The 19250-nt window shown below is 39.4% G+C and overlaps 1 protein-coding gene across 3 annotated transcripts in view; it reads left to right on the top strand.

The window, feature by feature from the left end:
• The window catches only part of LOC120518142 (protein AF-17-like), a 104871-nt gene that overhangs the window by 15694 nt on the left and 69927 nt on the right, over window positions 1-19250 (top strand). For all 3 annotated transcript variants that reach the window (XM_039740760.1, XM_039740759.1, XM_039740758.1), the window contains exon 2: window positions 18563-18642. In XM_039740760.1, the coding sequence (XP_039596694.1) occupies window positions 18563-18642 (80 nt within the window). The remainder of the gene's footprint in view (window positions 1-18562; window positions 18643-19250) is intronic.

The raw sequence follows: 19250 nt of genomic DNA, 5'->3' as shown, positions 1-19250 counted from the left end.
TGTGATCACATTATTGCTCTCCTGGTTGAAATAATCTATCTGAAACTGCTACATTTATGTCGATGAGCTGTTTGTACCGTGCTAAACTTAGCAGCACAATCACAGGAGCAGTGCTAGGGATAACACATTTAATGTAATGTGCATTGCGTTGTCCAAATGACTTAACCTAATGTAATTCTTATTGAACTGAAGTAACAATACCCGTGTTATTATTATCTCAGCAGCACTGAGGCTAAGGCAAGAAGCACACAAACTGGTACACCACTGCTTTGAAGGGCTCAATCGCACAGATATGCAGAAAAGAGTTTGCTGAGTGCACTTTGGTAACCGAAACATATCATAGTGAATTCAGCGTCCAGACTGGAGAGGGACATTCTCCTCAGGTGGCCACAGACTGCCCCAGGGGGTGGGAATACCTGGAGAAGCCATCTGTAAAGCAGCCTGGTGAGCAGCAGGTAAAGGTGAGGGAGTGCACAGATACATCACTTAGAGAGCACTTGGGATGCGTCTCCCGACTGCTAAAATCATTGGCCGGTGGAGATCGTCGGATTTGGACCCTGTGTTTGGGTTGGTTCACAGAGACGGGCAATAGTGTGGCATACGGGATAGGCCTGGGCCCATGCAACTCTGATTTGGATTGAGCAGATGTGGAGATTGTATGTGATGGTCAGAGTGAGTGCTTGATTATTTCTGGCTATTTTAAACAATAGGAGGAAGTAGTTGTAGTAGTAGTAGTGGTCAAGTGTACAGAGTACAGGGAAATTCTCACTTGTACAGCATGCACTACCAACTTGCAGCATGTCGCCACTCTCCAGCAGCATGAGAAACAAGACTGTATTAAAATAATTAAAAGAAAACACAAGTTATCTTACCTGATGCACTCCTCACTTCTCTTTCTGTGCTCCCATCACCTGAAACCTTGTGGAAAAAACTTTGACTGTATTTACATCTGCTGAGCCTTATTGAAATTACATGCAAAATCGAATACTGCTGTTTGGAATTAGATAAGTGAAGAATGCAGGGCAGATCAACCAGTGATGGACTAAGTGATTCGGAGACATTTTGTGAGGTTTATTGATGCCAAACATAAACGAATGGTTACATTCAGGAACTAACTGTGCGACCAATGTAAGACAAGGTGAAATCTAAGTAGTTCATGTAAACCTTAGTAGTACACCATCTTTTGGAATGTAGTTTGGAATGCAGGTAGTCATAAAATGCAATGCATTTGACATTCCAACAGGCAGCCCATCACAAACATTTGTAGTGATAAAATGCATTACTACAAATGTTTGTGATGCGCCATCTGTTGGAATGACAAATGCAATGCATACGTCTTTGCCATATGCCATGTGGTATGGGATTCATAAAGGGAGTGTTAATGTTGGTGGTGCACCATCTATTGAAATGACAAATGCAATACATTTTATTACTACAAATGTTTGTGATGTGCCATCTGTTGAAATTATACTGAGAATGTTTGTGATGTGCCATCTGTTGGATTGACAAGTGCAACGCCTAAATCTCTGTTATATGCCATTTTGCAGTGTTCATTTTTGCTATGTGACATCTGTTGAAATGACAAATACAATACATTTTATTACTGCAGATGTTTCTGATGTGCTATCTGTTAGACTGACGACTGTAGTGCTTATGTCTCTGTTCTATTGCAATTGGTATGAGATTTTTAAAAGCAGTGTTAATGTTTGTGATGCACCATCTTTTGAAATGACAAGTGCAATACGTTTATTATTACAAATGTTTGTGATACATCATCTGTTGCAAAGACAAATGCATTACATTTTATTACTGCAAATGTTTGTGATGCACCATCTGTTGAAATGACAAATGCAATTCATTTGATCGTGCCATCCACTGAAATGACAAATATAATACATTTTATTACTACAAATGTTTCTGATACACCATCTGTTGGATTGACAAATGCAGTGCATGTGTCTGTTGTTATATGCCAGTTGGTAATGGGATTCGTAAAAGCAGTGTTAATGATTGTGATGCGCCATCTGTTGAAATGGAAAATGCAATACAGTTTATACTGCAAATGTTTCTGAAGCGCAATGTGTTAGATTGACAAATGTAATGCATATGTCTGTGTTATATGATATTGGGTATGGGATTTGTTAAAGCAGTATTAATGTTTGTGATGCACCATATGTTGGAATGACAGAGACATAACAATTGGACAGATGCAGCGACTGACACACAGACACTTATCTTTTTTTATTAAGTTGGGTAAGAATCGGGTTTCCCAAGTCTTAATGCTCTTTCTGATTAATTTATTCAGTTCAATTTACCTCCCAATAAGCTTAGCTTTGGCTGTCAAGTCAGGCTGCTTTTTTCATGTTAATTCATTTTTTTTCTAACCATAACGCAGAATTTTGATACCTTGGTAACTTAAAACCTGGAACTTATGAATGGCGGCGGTGCGCGCGCAGCATGTGTTACAGTAGTATGATAGAAGACATGCTGTCCTATTTAAGTCTGAATTGCATAACCAGCTGAAAGCCAAAGCCTGCATCTCTTCTAAGTGGCTGACCTGAGCCGTCCATCCCTCAGGGCATTTCCCTGCCAGAATGAGCAATGATAAGCTCTACTTTCTTTAAACTGCCATTTTTCCTTCTTTATGCTAGCTAGTTTTTTTGCCATATGCCTTGTTGCTCGCACAGCTTCACTACTCATGGTTTTTACTATGTCGATTTTCTTTGAACGGTGAATTAGCCCGAGGATGTTTGCTGATTTTTTTCTGTGTTCATTTAAACATTGAAAGACTGGTTTCTAGTGGGGTGGCGGCCAGTGAAGGAAGTTCAAATTCCGAAACGTCTTCTATAAATAATATCATCATGCTCTCTGTCTGTGTTTTGAAATTGTTCATCTTTTTTAGAGTTATTTATCTTATTGCACACTTAGGACTTCATTTCAACATTCAGATCCCACCTTTGGTCGTCAATCCCACAAAAACGGCTGAACTGATTTTCATGACATTTCCTTGTCATCTAACTTAATATATAGCCTATATGACACTTGACACAAAAATTTCAACGGAGAGGGGGAGTGCAATGTGGGGGCTACCCAAAAAGCTGTGCATTAAGTCAAAATGAGTCCGTCTTAAAGGAATGCATGTACGGTATAATGAAGATGCAAATCCAGGCCAAATAGCATTTCAGAAATTTAATGGCGAATGGTGGCTGTAAAATGGGGGGTTAGGATTAGGGTAGGGGATATGGCCATCAATGGCACGCCCTGGTACACTTATTCCCAATTTAGAATTTAATTTGATTTTGTTTTTTTATATATATCCACCCCCCTTAATTTGGTAGTTTCTTATTTTTTATTTAAATCTTGGAAAAACCTTCCTTTTAGAAAAAAATTATATAATAATAAAAAAATAATTTTATAAGTAATTAAAAATAAAATCCAGATAACCTTTATTTTTTTCAAAAAAACTAATTTATTATTTTCTCATAAATTACATCCTAAATTACATCCCTAGCTCCGAAATACATTTATAAATCTTTAAAACCCCAATAAATTGATCGATAAATAAATGAATAAATAAATGAATAAATAAATAAATAAATAAATAGTAAAATCCCTAAGTTATAACAAGAATAAATAGATAAATAAATTAATAAAACCATCACTGCCAAAAGAGATCCTACTCTGCTGGGCCCTTGAGCAAGGCTCTTAACCTGCAATTGCTCCAGGGGCGCTGTACAATACAATGGCTGACCCTGCGCTCTGAGCCCAAAGGGATGCAAAAACGAACAAATTTCAAATACAAGAAATTGTATAAGGCGAAATAAAGAACAAAAAAAAAAAAAACATGCCTCACTCCAAGTTCATGGCAATTTGCATGCATATCACTGTTGATGCAACTTAAAATGTAGACTTTCGAAAGTGTCAGTCAGGGAGAAAGAAACACAGTTGTCTGGGGGGGAGAGGGTGTGGCACAAAAACAACAACCATGCTGTTTCCATAAGTTTGAAGGTGCCACTGGGATCTGTCAGGTTTATTCCAAATACATTATGTTATTACTAAACTGAAAAACTTCAGCTGACAGAAGGAAACTGCCAGAGAGATGGACAAACACATGTGAAGGACAGAGCGGCAAGCTATTTTAAAAGTGCTGATTTCTGCTGAACAATATATTCACAGTTAGGGTCACAGTCTGCAGAAGCCAGGAATGATTAGAACAGGTACCAAAAGTGCTATGATAACCGGAAAGAGCACAGCTCAAGTGGAAGTTACCCATACATGGCCAGGTTTATACAAATGTTTACTAATTATGCCAAACATGAGAGTAATTATACTGGGAAGAAATCACCAAGAAGTCAAAAGCTGTCCAAGTGCCGCAGAATACCCTGCCGGACCGGGCTCATATAGCTCTCAGCATTCCCCATTGAAGAAACTGAATGACAACTGTACATTCGATTGGCTTCTCTCCAGCCTGGATATGAATGTACAGTATAAATTATTATGCATTGCATTTTGGGGGTAGAAGCCGCATTTTGAAGCAAGTTAAATGCATATATCCCTTTTTGGACCACATTGATCTCGTCTGATTATTTCACGTGGTCACTAAAGGGATATTTACGGCTCAAGTCTGCTCTGCATCAATAAAGAACACAATCCCAGGGAACGTGCTTGTTCCCCGTGCTGGATACACATGCCCTAATGCCGGGATGGTTCATCCAATGGTAATAAATTTGACATATATGTTTAATTTAGGCCCTGCTTGACATTCCACGTCAGTGATTCAATGGAAATGGCAATGCCGGGGGTGTGGCAGGGGGACTAACAAAAAATGGTGTATAATTCAAAAATGGCATGTCTGTCCTAATGAAATTTTGTATTTACATTTGTTGTTCACACAATATAAATACAGGAATTTCATTGGATGGGAGGACCAACGAAAGAAAAACCACGCAGTGCTTCAAAACAGCCGAGTGGATATTCATGACATTTGCATGTAGATTTTAGCTGACCCAACTTAACTTACAGAGTTAAGGAATTTCAAAAGTTTCATCATGAATAGCCTTCAATAGCGGAACATCACAAAAGTAGGTAGTTTTACCCGTTTACATGGCATACCAATGATTCAGATATTCAACGAGCCATCCAGTTTATTAATGTTGGAATAAACATTTTCCACGAAACCATAGTAAACCAAGAAATACAAAGAAGTGGCGCTCATGGTTCCAATCATACCCAAAAGAAAGCATTTGTATCTTATTAAAGTGGAGAAATTGATAGAGCGGCAGCACAGAAGATGGATGAGACAGCCATTGTGTCATGAATTGGAATCAAATACAATTCAAAATGGGTGCGAGACCTCCAAAAACCTTTGCAAGCCAGGCCAGGCCTCCTATGCGTGCCTGGATTAGTCCTCACCCCAAATGGGTTTGACTCCAAACCCCACTGGCCTGCTTCAGGCCTAACAGGCCCAAAAGGCATTTAAGCCTTAAAAGTAAATGTCTCAGATATTAAAAGAAAGGAAACTGTATAAACTTTTGGTTGAAAAGAACAAATAAGTAAGTAATCTTTAAAAATAAAATATTTATTAGAAAAGCAAAAATGTCAAAAAAGCTCAAAAGGAAGCAAAAGGAGTTACCTTTAAAGGCAATCCGCCACAAACAAGTCGCAGTACAAAATTTGTGAGAATAATCAAGGAAAAGAGCAAAACATAATCAAAAATCCAACTCACAATAATTCTTCAGCGTGCCATGTCTGAACTCTCCTTCGGCCGTGACCTAAATCAGGGTTTCTTTTTTTTTTGTTTGTGCACAATGACACTTTTATTTATTTATTTTTAAATTGTATTCATTTTATTGTAATCATTCCATACAAATAGATACATTTTTACAAAAAATAGGACAAACAAATTGAACCCCACCTCTGAGAAAGAGAGCAACGGAGTAATACGTAAAGCTTGTAAGCATACCTAAATTGATAAGTTTAATAGGGCAATAGAGATGAATGGAGAAGAAAAAGAAATGTGGAGAGAATTGCTCCTCCTTATTCTAAAATATTATTGAGGAGATCCTGCCAGGTTTTGAAAAAGTTCTGTACCGATCCTCTAACTGAGAATTAGATTTTTTCCAATTTCAAATGATATAAAACATCAGTTTCCCACTGACTTAAAAGAGGAGAGTAAGGATTCTTCCAATTTAGCAAAATAAATCAGGGTTTCTTAAACTTTTTTTCCTCACAACTCAATCTTGTCCTTCTCAGTGTCTTTGAGACCAAGTCCATGAAAACCGTCCCCACCGGAGAATCGCCATTGATGGTCATAGTGCATGCGGTGGCCCCTTTTGAGAACTGCCATTAACATCAAAGCAGCGCAATGTCGATTGCTTAAACTCAACACTGGCAACCCATAGTTTAAGAAACTGTGCCCTAACTAGCCAGAGGGCAGGCGATAGATAGATAGATAGATAGATAGATAGATAGATAGATAGATAGATAGATAGATAGATAGATAGATAGATAGATAGATACTTTATTAATCCCAAAGGGAAATTCACATAATCCAGCAGCAGTATACTGATACAAAGAATGTGAGGGTCGCTCTGCCTCTTAGGGGCTCCACCCACAAAACTCAAGGGACGTAACAGAAAATAGTTAAAAATAAGATACACAATCACCCAAACACTACAATAAACTACATAAACACAAGTAATAACTTAAAACATCAAGGACAAACAGTTCCACTTTTAAAGAAAAACACATAAATAATTGCTGCCTTACTTTAACCCATTACACAAATATACCTGGGCAATGCCAAGGGCTGTTTTTCTTCAGCTTCTGTAAAGTATTAAGTTTCCCTTTGGGGACAAATAAAGCTTGTCATCTGTTTGTGAACTTTAAAACAGCCATGTTCGTTATTCGTCATCTCTGTGTTATATGCATTACAGTAGACCCCTGCGAACCTAAGAACCTTAGAACCTAACTAATAATTGTTAGCGGAATCCGCAAATATCCTCTGCAATTTTTTATGGCTTTTTTCGTGGCAATACTGTACTGTAGTGAGAACACAAGGCAACCGTAGAGGAAAACGTGGCTTGTGATGGTGAAAGTAGCCAATCCGTAAGTGTTATTCATTTCTCCTTGCTGCTGATTGGCTGCTGCTCTGTGACACATCTCCGGCAGATGCAGCCCAGCATTGCCGCATCATAACAGTTTACCGCGTGTAGCTATCTCGAGTGTTTCACTGAGTGTTCTTGTGTTTTTGGTTATGTTCTTCTTAAAGCCCTAAGATGCCGCCCAAACGCCCTGCACCTTCTAAGGCTTCTGGCAATGAACTTAAGCGGCAGAAAAAATTTAAGATAGTCCAGGAGAAGGTTGAATTACTGAATTTGCTCCTGGAACTAAAAAGTTATGCCACAGTAGCCACCCGAGGAGCTGTAAAACCTCTGCTTTGCCGTGCAGTCATTATCTTCATTACATACTTTCATCGTACTGCACAGCTAATTCATCATCATCATCATCTTCAATCAATATCATTCATTATTGGTGTGTACCCATACCTTTTACTGTATTTTTATTAAATTAAATTATTATGCATTTACCCTACTTATGCCAAAGAAAACACGCTTGCATGAATTATAGTACATATAGGGGTCACATCGGTATTTTACATTCCAGCACTGAGTGAGACATAGCAGTACAATACTGTTTACCTTTTTTTAGGGTAATGTATTAAGCTGAATTTGACATGAAATGAAAGTGTTTTGAGAGCATATTTAGGGTTTAAACTATAAAAGTAGGCATTTATAGGCATTTTTTTGACCACATCCAAAATTCGGAGGTCATCTGTATATTTCTGGATGAGCATTCATTGGTTACCAACTTTCACATAACATGGAGCCCACCCCTTCAAACAGAAAAAAATGTCAAACCTTGTTGCTAAGCTTGGGAACTGCTGGATATCCCACAATATTATCTTAGTATTTAATTCAGAAGTTAATGTTGAAGTTTTTTAATAAATATTATAATTCAATTCTGTAAACTATTGCACTTTTATTACAGTCGATTCCTGTTAATCGGACCACATCGGGATGCGATCATTTTGGTCCTAATAACCGGCTGGTCCGATTACACGAACACGCCCTATACATGTGCAACCAAGACGGGACGTGCTATAAGTAACATATTAAAATGTCATTATGACTTTTATTGTGCTGCACACGCGTATGGCGAATGTATAAACAAGAACTACGTACATGTACGGCTGCTTACAACTTTGTTTATTGAAAAAAAAATCTACAAATTCTTCGAAATGATCTACATGACACTCAGCATGCAAAGCACAATAAAAAAGGTTACATTACCAAATTCCAGTCAACGTCTGAAGAACTTGTCAAGTGGTATCTGACGCATTCTGTTGACGCACTGCACTTGAACAAAATCACCACGAACATCTAACGCATCAATGGGACTGCCTTCATTTCCCTCCCGCATGAAATAGTGGCGCAAAGTTTCAATGCATTTCCTGGCGTCCTGTGTTGTCACTTGCACTAACTCATTAGGGTCATCATCATCACTTTCCTGGTCTTCCGCTTTACGCTTACATCTGCTTTCTGCGGGCGACTTGTGGCTTCTTTTTCTTATTCTCTGTCACGTTCTTTGGTCCAATTAAATGGAATTTTGGTCCAAATAAGCGAAAAATATTAGGCTTATGTAATATGATCTGTTTCGGTTCTTTAGGATTCAGTCCGAATAAGCGGCTGGTCCGATTAACCGGTGGTCCAATGAAACGGAATCGACTAAATTCCCTTTTGATTTAACTGAATTTGTAAGTTCTATCCCTATAAACAAAAACATGCCAATATGCTACATGTAATAAGGAAAAACTTTTACTTAATAAACCCCACTGTGATAAGTATTTGGAAATAAATATTTTGGAAAATGACTTTTCAGCAGTTTCCACCTTAAGATTAGGAATACTTACTTATTATAGTGCATAGGAACAGAGGTGAAGAAGAGAGTACAGATAGGGTGGAATGGGTGGAGAAGAGTGTCAGGAGTGATTTGTGACAGGGAGTGAAAGGGAAGGTCTACAGGACGGTAGTGAAACCAGCTATGTTATATGGGTTGGAAACGGTGGCACTGACCAGAAAACAGGAGACAGAGCTGGAGGTGGCAGAGTTAAAGATGCTAAGATTTACATTGGGTGTGACGAGAATGGATAGGATTAGAATTGAGGACATTAGAGGGTCAGCTCAGGTGGAACAGTTGGGAGACGAAGTCAGAGAGGTGAGATTGTGTTGGTTTGGACAGGTGCAGAGGAGAAACGCTGGGTATATTGGGAGAAGGCTGCTAGGGATAGAGCTGCCAGACAAGAGGAAAAGAGGAAGGTCTAAGAGAAGGTTTATGAATGTGGTGAGAGAGGACATGCAGGTGATGGGTGTGACAGAACAAAATGATGAGGACAAGAGGATATGGAAAAAGATGATCCGCTGTGGCAACCCCTAATGGTAGCAACTGAAAGAAGAAGAAGAAGAAGAAGAAGAAGATACATGCATCTACATATCATCAAACTTTAGCTCAGGGTGAGTCCTTGTGATAGAAACACTTATATCACTATTAGGATTATTAACCAAAATTACAAGCAAAATGTTTCTGATTTTCAATAGTTTTTGAATAATTACATGAGGTACACGGAGACCATTAATGAGCTGTATTCACCCTAAATGATTTAACTTTCATATGTTGGCAAGTCCCATAGTTTTTCAGCCTTCTTGTCGTTTTTTTTACAGCTCAGACCAGATTATCTCTTCACACAGAGATGAACCTTAACTAATCAGAATGGGAGCACAGAACGCTCCACAGGAGCTTGTGCTTACCGAAGCCGAATGCTGAGAGATTTCAGATGAGATTCCTTGCGTCTCTGCTTTCTCTTTGATTACAAAAGTTTATGCATGTGGAGAATTCTAAATTCAGTGTGAGTCAACCTTTAGGTGCTCCTGTCAGCTGTTTTCATTAGGGAAGCAGATGGTGCAAAGCAGTGAAAAGGGAGACTGGAAAATGGAGTCTTTTAAGGGAGAGAGTCATAAAAAAGAAATGTGCAGTGATCAAATACCAAAACAGACTAGAAAAATTGTACACCAAAACCACAAAACATTATACAAAAATCAAAGCGAAAATATTTAGTCTACATTCCTTTTCTATAACCCCCTAATGCAAATATAAAAGTTGTCTTCCATTCAATAAGGTTACATCTACACTACTCCATTTTGATTTAAAAATGGCGTTTTTAAATGAAAATGATCTCAGTCCACGCTAGCTTTTTCACATTGATTATGAAAGTATCTCTGACCACCCAAAAGGGAAATCCCTTTGTTCGCCTTCTCTGATCATCAGCGGAAACAGGAAGAAAAAGTGTCAGAAACGCTAGACATTCATTTGCAGCTAGTGTTTGCACAAGGAGAACAGCAATAATGAATACAAAACAAAAAAAATCAGATTGCTTAATTTGGACTGATAATGAGGTGGAATTGTTATTGAGAGTACAGTAATCCCTCCTCGACCGCGATAGGTGAAAATCTGCGAAGTAGAAACCATATGTTTGTATGGTTATTTTTATACATTTTAAGCCCTTATAAACTCTCCCACACTGTTTATACATATTCCCCGTACAGTTATACAGCATAAACCCTTTATATTCTCTTAGTTATTAGGTAAGATTCATTGAAATTATGTATGTAAACACACTGTTTATATACAGTAAAACCTAAATATTATTTTAAAGATATTGAGCGTCTCCGATATCACATATGTTATAGACATTACGATAGACAGGCCACCAGCAATAAATATGTACAATGCAAGAAAAATTGTACACTGTACACACATTTACTGTATACAATTTTTCTTTTTTTTTTCTTTTGTGTGCCCCCTCTCTTTCTGCAGGTCGAGAAGCGGATTCTGGTTAATTTATTGTTTATTCTATACGAAAATCCCCCCTTCCCCCTTTACCTCCATCTCTTCCTTTTCTCTCTTCTTTTTCTTTCACTTTTGTCTCCGTGTCCTGTTTGAATCTTAAAAACATCTGAAAATATTTCTAATAAAGTTTTGGTATCAGGCGTGACGTTAGCAGAAGCTGTAATGCTCCACCTGAGAGAAAAACTGTAAGGCTAGTCACCAGCATTCAGACATCAATTCTGATTGCTTCACAGCCGAACAGGACACGGTAAAAAAAAAAAGAAAAATTGTATACAGTAAATGTGTGTACAGTGACACTAAACATACGTACTGTAAGTAGAAAATTAATTATGGTTACTCACCAACAATGACACGACGACTTGTCCGATAACAATGAGTTTAATTTTACTGCACAACAAAGGAGAGCGTTACAGCCCTTCTAAAGGAGCCACTTCAGGCAATTGTGAAGCACTGCCGTTGTTCTTCTTCCGGCAGTCTTCAATCCAAATCCCTAAAGCAGAGTTAATCCGGACTACTGCCTTATTACGTCCACTTACAACTCGTTTTGCGCCCTGGTTAAAAGGAAACTGTGGCCGTAGATCTTATATTCTTTTCCTCCTTTTTAAATAAAAAGAATCGTGGACTCGTTCATGCCGTAATGGTGTCCTACAGCAGTGTAGCTTTTCCCTTCCTTCAACATATCCAAAACTTTTACCTTTTCGTCAATCATTAGCATCTTCCATTGGCGCTTGGGCATGGCCCCTGAAGCAGTAGCAGGAGTAGATCATTTTGGAGCCATAATGAAGGGCTTGACTACGCACAAAGATAAACACAAAAGAGCACAAAAGTTAACTCTTTACACAGCGAAACATGTTGATGCTGAATGAGCGAGACGGGACTTCCTGGTTAACGCAGCGGAATCGAATTTGGCGCTCCGTCACTGAGTTAGTCAGCACACAGAAACCTAACTGCATGCTCTGATTTTTTAGCTTCTCAGCCATCCGCCAATAGCGCCCTTGTATGAAATCAACTGGGTAAACCAACTGAGGAAGCAAGTACAGGAAGTAAAAAGACCCATTGTCTGCAGAACCCGTGAAGCAGTGAAAAATCTGCGTTATATATTTAGATATGCTTACATATAAAATCCATGATAGAGTGAAGCCGCAAAAGTCGAAGCGTGATATTGCGAGGGATTACTGTAATGCACGTAGTGACCCCTTCTGCCTGTATCCAGAATTTAGACTGTGCAAAATGCAGTTTAGATTTATAGAGGTAAGCAACACAACAAGTACCATGGAAAGCAACTCCTCTGTGTCTGCCATTTGGGATTATGGTTTTCTTCCGTGAAGAATGACCAATCAGGGAATGAGATATTGAAATTACCAGAATCCAGTCAGAGAAGGGTCACATAATAAGCATGAACCAATGAAAGCATGATTAGAGTGTGCCTTATATATAAAAACTTTCCATTTTCACCTATCCACACTGCAATGGTGAGTCATATTTTCAGAAATTTACAGCACTCAAGATCGTTTCCAAAAGTCTCAATTTTCAGGGGTTAAAAATACCTGGATAGTGTGGATATAATCCAAGGGGGATGATAACATCAAACAATTGTGACAATGTCCAAACACATGACTAGCAACATACCTGGATAGTGTGGATGAAAGGTGAAAATGGAGTAGTGTGGATATAACCCAAGTAGTTATTGTCACGCCACCATCTTATGTAGTGATGATGACATCAAACAATTGTGACAATGTCCAAACACATGACTAGCAACAGATGTCATCACTGCAAACAACATGGTGGTGGCCACTCAGAAAATACACAAAAGGGAGATGACCACATAATTAATCCTTCCAAAAGAGTGGCACTGGGTCATTGCTATATTAGTGACAAAATTATTCAAAATGTCAATGAATTGGATAAAAAGAAAAATATTAGATGCAAAACAACTATCTTAACAATAATCTGGAGTTGGAGAGATAATCATTGTTTGTGGCGTGCTGGAATACTTAATGTTAACATGACAATGCGTGTATTATGAATAGGCTTGATTTTGGAATTTTTTGATAAGTTTCCGACAATCTTTTAGAATTATTCTCGACTCTTATTTGTGATTTTGAAAACTGGAGGACATGAACCTGGTATTTGTTTGTAGACTTAGAACATTTTTCATGAAGTTAAAAATCATTAATGTCCTACCAGATCACCATTACTGTGTATCATCATACATACTGTAAAGTGACACAAGGAACACAGGTAAAGAGTTGGGGTACCACCTTGGTAACCACACATAATTTGACAGTTCGGAGTAGATCGAACACCCAATTGGTTGTAGTGATGTCTTTATAGACTTGAGTCTAAACAGAACCAAAATAGATAAATGGTTTGCTGGTTTATGAAGGAAGATAGTAGGAAGGGATGGGTCAGAGAAGACGGACAGTGGGGATGACCTCAGCGATGATTGAGTCATCAATAACCCAGTACACTCATGACAGTATATACATGCGGCATAAAGGTTGATGTTGTTCATTTCCTTGTTATCTCAGTTTACAGAAATAAACAAACCCTCTTGCTTGCAGTGGTTCTCAAAGTGTCGTCTATGCAACATGTGCCAGGTGGTCTGAGGACTGACCTAGGTGTTTTTCTTAGAAGAATGCTGTTGCTTATAAGCCCACATGATAGGACTGAGACCACAGAGCATCTTGTCTAACTTGCAGAATGTAAAGTGTTCTACTTCTACACTACTCCAATATCGTTGTAGTTATTTCCCCATCTCTCTCTCTTGTTTAACATTTCTTCAGACTCGCAGTCTCACTATTATACAATACAATTCATTTTTGTATAGCCCAAAATCACAAATGGAGTGCCGCAATGGGTTTTAACAGGCCGTGCCTCTTGACAGCCCTCCGGTCTTGACTCGCTAAGAAGACAAGGAACAACTCCCAAAAAAAACCCCAGTAGGGAAAAAATGGAAGAAACCTCGGGAAAGGCAGTTCAAAGAGAGACCCCTTTCCAGTAGGTTGGGCGTGTAGTGGGTGTCAAAAAGAAGGGGGTCAATACAATACACAGAACAGAAGAAATCCTCAATACAATATGAAAATAAACATTTTTAGAAGTACATAGCAGAATTTAACAATGGATGACATCACATAATATGATTTGGATTTCTTTATAGTCTTGGAGACCTCTTTCATCAAGCTGCCTCCCCCGTATGGCCATTCCAACGCGTAAACAGTGCTTGGCCAGCCAGTCTGATTAAAGGACCTCTCTTTCCCATGATTCCAGCGATCCTCCATCAGAGATGACTTTACCATAAGAATGCTTGAACATTCTATTATTCAGCATAACTCATTCACTAAGTGGGACTCATTTTTTTAAATCCACCTTGATGTTCATCTGAACAGCCAACCCCTGGCAACAGTAGTTCCTTAATAACATGCAGATGCTTATACACAGTTTCTGATGTGTTTGTTATCTATGTCTTGGTACCATAACACTCTCTTTAAGGCCTTTTTATGGATCATTGACTAAAATCTGCAACGTTGAAACATAAACCCAGCCAGATTTGAATGTTGGTGTTTAAGTGCCAACCTTCCTTCATGGTGGGCAAAACTGAGCACCTGGTAATCAAGAGATAGAATCTGGAACATGCCTGTGAGAAGGCACTAGGTGATAAGCAGAGATTTGTGGGTAAAACTAATTTATAGGAGCCAGCCTAGTAGCTCACAATGCAGCAGATTGAGAATTAGCTTTCAACATAGAAAGAGAGTGAGGAGTAGTACAAGTCTGACAGAGTTATGTTTGTGCTTGTCTTTCTACGGTTGCCTTTGAAAGATATGACAAGGGGAGCAGTAAAGACACTTAAATAAAGGAGGTTCATTCCAATAAACAACCCTGTTCAGGCCAGCTAACTCACTATTTGAGCCTGTGTGCCAGCTCTCCTTCTTTGAACCTTGGGTCATTACAGAGTTTTTCACATGAATATGTGTAGAAAAAATAATGTGATGATTGTAATGCGAAATTTATGGTGATGTGTGGCTGTCGGCCATCGGTGGACCTCCATATTTTTGACTTTGACAAAATGGTCCTCAGCAGAAAACAGTATGAGAAATACAGTGCTAGTGTGTGTGATGGTCCAGGTTGGCTGCAGGTTTCCATACTTCCTTAACTACGGACTGTCGATAGTCATGTCATGAGCCAAAGCAAAGAGGACACAAACAGTGCAAATGTGCAATAGTCCTTTTGTTTTTCAAAATAGCAAAGTGCAGATCTTCATCTATAAATAAATAAAGTATTATTAGGAACACCTGTTCAATTTCTCATTAATGCAATTATCTAATCAACCAATCACATGGCAGTTGCTTCAATGAATTTAGGGGTGTGGTCCTGGTCAAGACAATCTCTTGAACTCCAAACTGAATGTCAGAATGGGAAAGAAAGGGGATTTAAGCAATTTTGAGCGTGGCATGGTTGTTGGTGCCAGACGGGCCGGTCTGAGTATTTCACAATCTGCTCAGTTACTGGGATTTTCATGCACAACCATTTCTAGGGTTTACAAAGAATGGTGTGAAAAGGGAAAAACATCCAGGATGCGGCAGTCCTGTGGGCGAAAATGCCTTGTTGATGCTAGAGGTCAGAGGAGAATGGGCCGACTGATTCAAGCTAATAGAAGAGCAACTTTGACTGAAATAACCACTCGTTACAACCGAGGTATGCAGCAAAGCATTTGTGAAGCCACAACATGCACAACCTTGAGGAGAATGGGCTACAACAGCAGAAGACCCCACCGGGTACCACTCATCTCCACTACAAATAGGAAAAAGAAGCTACAATTGGCACAAGCTCACCAAAATTGGACAGTTGAAGACTGGAAAAATGTTGCCTGGTCTGATGAGTCTCGATTTCTGTTGAGACATTCAAATGGTAGAGTCAGAATTTCGCGTAAACAGAATGAGAACATGGATCCATCATGCCTTGTTACCACTGTGCAGGCTGGTGGTGGTGGTGGTGTAATGGTGTGGGGGATGTTTTCTTGGCACACTTTAGGCCCCTTAGTGCCAATTTGGCATCGTTTAAATGCCACGGGCTACCTGAGCATTGTTTCTGACCATGTCCATCTCTTCCTGACCACCATGTACCCATCCAACTTCCAGCAGGATAATGCATAATGTCACAAAGCTCGAATCATTTCAAATTGGTTTCTTGAACATGACAATGAGTTCACTGTACTAAAATGGCCCCCTGCATTTGCTGCTCCAACACTGCAACCTTCTGGACTGTTTGCAGGGAGCCCTCACCCACAGAAATTGTTCACATTTATTCATCTCTCCGACCCCTTCGTTCGCATTGCACATTTGACGCTTCGTTCAGTCCTGGGAATCATTCGGACCTGCTTTGCAGTCTCTTGTGTTATATTGCTCAGATGAAGACAGCACAATGTTCAGTCTGCATGCAACAACCCTTTACTTAATACATTCCCACTTCACATCATGGTTTTTAATGTATTCCCCAAGACAGCACAAAACTTGCAGATATAACAATCGCCCTCTCCTCAAATACAATGCAAATGCAAATACAAAACAACAGAACTACAGCAGTTCACTTTGTTTTTTTTTTTAAATCATTATTATTCTAATTATTATTAAAATTAAAAGTCAGTAATATAATCCTTGTGGTAGCCTGGGCAGAACCGAGTTCTCACTGGTTGAGGAAAAGATACCAAGTGGTTGCTGTGGCTGGGGGAATAGCTGAGCTAAAGGAGGCGATCAATCAATCAATCAATCAACATTTATTTATATAGCACATATTCATACAAAAAAAATGTAGCTCAAAGTGCTTTACAAAATGAAGAATAGAAAAATAGAAGACACAATAAAAAATAAACATAAGTCAACATTAATTAAAATAGAATAAGTAAGGTCCAATGGCCAGGGTGGACAGAAAAAACAAAAAAAAACTCCAAAGGCTGGAGAAAAAAAATAAAATCTGTAGGGGTTCAGACCAGAGACCGCCCAGTCCCCTCTGGGCAATCTACCTAACATAAATCAAACAGTCCTCTTTGTATTTAGTGGTTTTCATGGAAGGACCTAATGATGATGGTCACGTAGACTTCTGGCTTTCAATCCATCAGTGTAGGTAGTCCAGGTCCAAATTGTTCTCTATATCAGCACTGAGTGCTGGGGACACCTTGCGGAAGTGTCTAGCATGCCACTGGGATCCATCATAGAGGTGGAAAGTAGCAGGGCTGAGCTGTTTAAGAACCTGTACGTCGTATATGTGGAGACCAGAAGAACTGTAGCTTTTGGTCACGGTGGGGATGACAAACTCTTACCCAGTCAAGGGCCCTGAATTTTGGAACTCTCGCCCTAAGCTTCTGATCAAAGTGTGAATTCATAGTTTGCTGGAGCTTAGAGACTGTATTTCGCTGAGGCAGTGGTAGAGTGTGGGCAGTCCAGGACCTCAAAAGATCCAGAGGAAACTGCAGCTCACGCCCTAACATACGACATGCAGGAGAGCTGCCAGTAGTGGAGTGTTTTGTTGCTCTGTAATGGAAGAGAGTATGGAGAAGAGCACTGGAGATTGTGCAGCCCTCAACCAGGTGAGCCCTAATGCCATTTTTAAAGTCTGGTTCGGTCTTTCTACTCCCCCAATTTCCTGTAGAGTTGTCCAAATGTGACAAATGCCCCAGGTAGCTAGGAAAGAAGAGACCTCTGTTGATATGAACTGGAACCCTTTGTCAATGGTGATAGCAGAGTGCAGACCCCAACAGAGAATCCAAGAAATCAGTGACTGCACATGTTGTAACAGACCTTGTCGACAGCATTTCAGTTGTAAAACACAATGAGAAAGTGTTGGTGGTGCAGAACTCCATGGAACTCTCCACAAATATCCAGCTGCAGGTGTTCCCAAGGCTGCTTTGGCCACACTATAAGCTGGAGAAGGGGCAGGGTGGGAGCTCGTTTGTTCACACCGCATCTTTGGCACTTCGTTCAGTCCTGAGAATCGTTCGGATCTGATGCGCAGTCTCTTTCATTTCCAACGATCTCACATAACTATACTTGAAAATGGATGTCCTCAACTCACTAAAGTCAAAACTGCTCTCTTTTCATTATCTTTTCTTTTCTTTCCCTTCACACTCAGAACCGCGGAGAGTCAATGAGGAAACTGAAACCAACTGCACCATCACGTGTAAGTGCAGTTGGCATCAATCCCCCATTAAACATCCCCTGGGCTGCATGATCTTGCACACCCATGGAGCCAGTGGTGTGCGTTTTCACTCAAAACGTGCACCACCGTGGACCCCTCGCATCACAGTGTGTTCTTTACCTCAAAGTGTTGTCCTATTTTTAAAGAACCGTTTTTCTAAACACTCTTAACTACAATACTGGTTACTATAAGGGCTTTGGTTAAAGAAAAAAAAAATGGCTTTCCGAGTTTGACATGATTCCAATGGCCATACATGGTGTAAAAAAATAACAACTGCAATAAAAATTCCAGGTGCTTGTCCTCAGTGTGTCTGTGATATGTTACGATGAAAACTGTTGCTGTACTCTACTGCATCAGTCTTGTTTTCTCATTGACGTTGTCCTCTTTCTTTCTTACTCCACAGCTTGTTATGGTATTGTTCAGGTACCAACGGGCCCATGGTTCTGCAGGAAATGCGAGTCTCAGGAGAGAGCTGCCAGGGTGGTGAGTAGCTGACGTTCCTCTTCGTTTCTTCTTCTCTTTGCAGGTATGGCCAAGATGCTGTGTTCTATGCATATCTCGTGACCCTGATTTTGAAGGAGGATATACTGGAGTGTTGCTCTCTCAACTGATTATGGCAAACCTATCATATGAATCTCCAATCTTCATCTGAATTCTTCACTACTGGACAACAAAGATTTTCATTGCTTTTTTTGAATGAATTACATTAATATTTATGTAGTTTTCTCCAGAGGGGTTCATGTGTGTTTTTCAGATGATTGGCAAAGTGGTTGGTGTAACAACACAAGACAAAGACAGCAAAGAAATGTTTTTAATTCTCTGACGACTGGGATTTTAACTTTGTTTATTTATATCAGTTATTTGCACCCCAAAGGATGCTGGTTTTACAGCACAATTGTATCGGATCTATTTATTTGAACACATTGTTGCACTTTTTAAATTCTCTGTGTTTATTAAAGTGTCATAAATCTGATTTTTAAAGCCATTGGCTTGTCATGGTCATGACTGTCAATGACTCCTGTTCAAGTTTGTGGCAGCTATGGGCAACCCAGGCGTCACAAGATGGCTGAATGAAGTTAATGAATTTTGGA

This window comes from Polypterus senegalus, chromosome 17, assembly GCF_016835505.1.
Source record: "Polypterus senegalus isolate Bchr_013 chromosome 17, ASM1683550v1, whole genome shotgun sequence".
Lineage (NCBI taxonomy): Eukaryota > Metazoa > Chordata > Cladistia > Polypteriformes > Polypteridae > Polypterus > Polypterus senegalus.
Note: the sequence above shows the minus strand (reverse complement) of the source record. Positions and strands in the feature narration are given on the sequence as shown.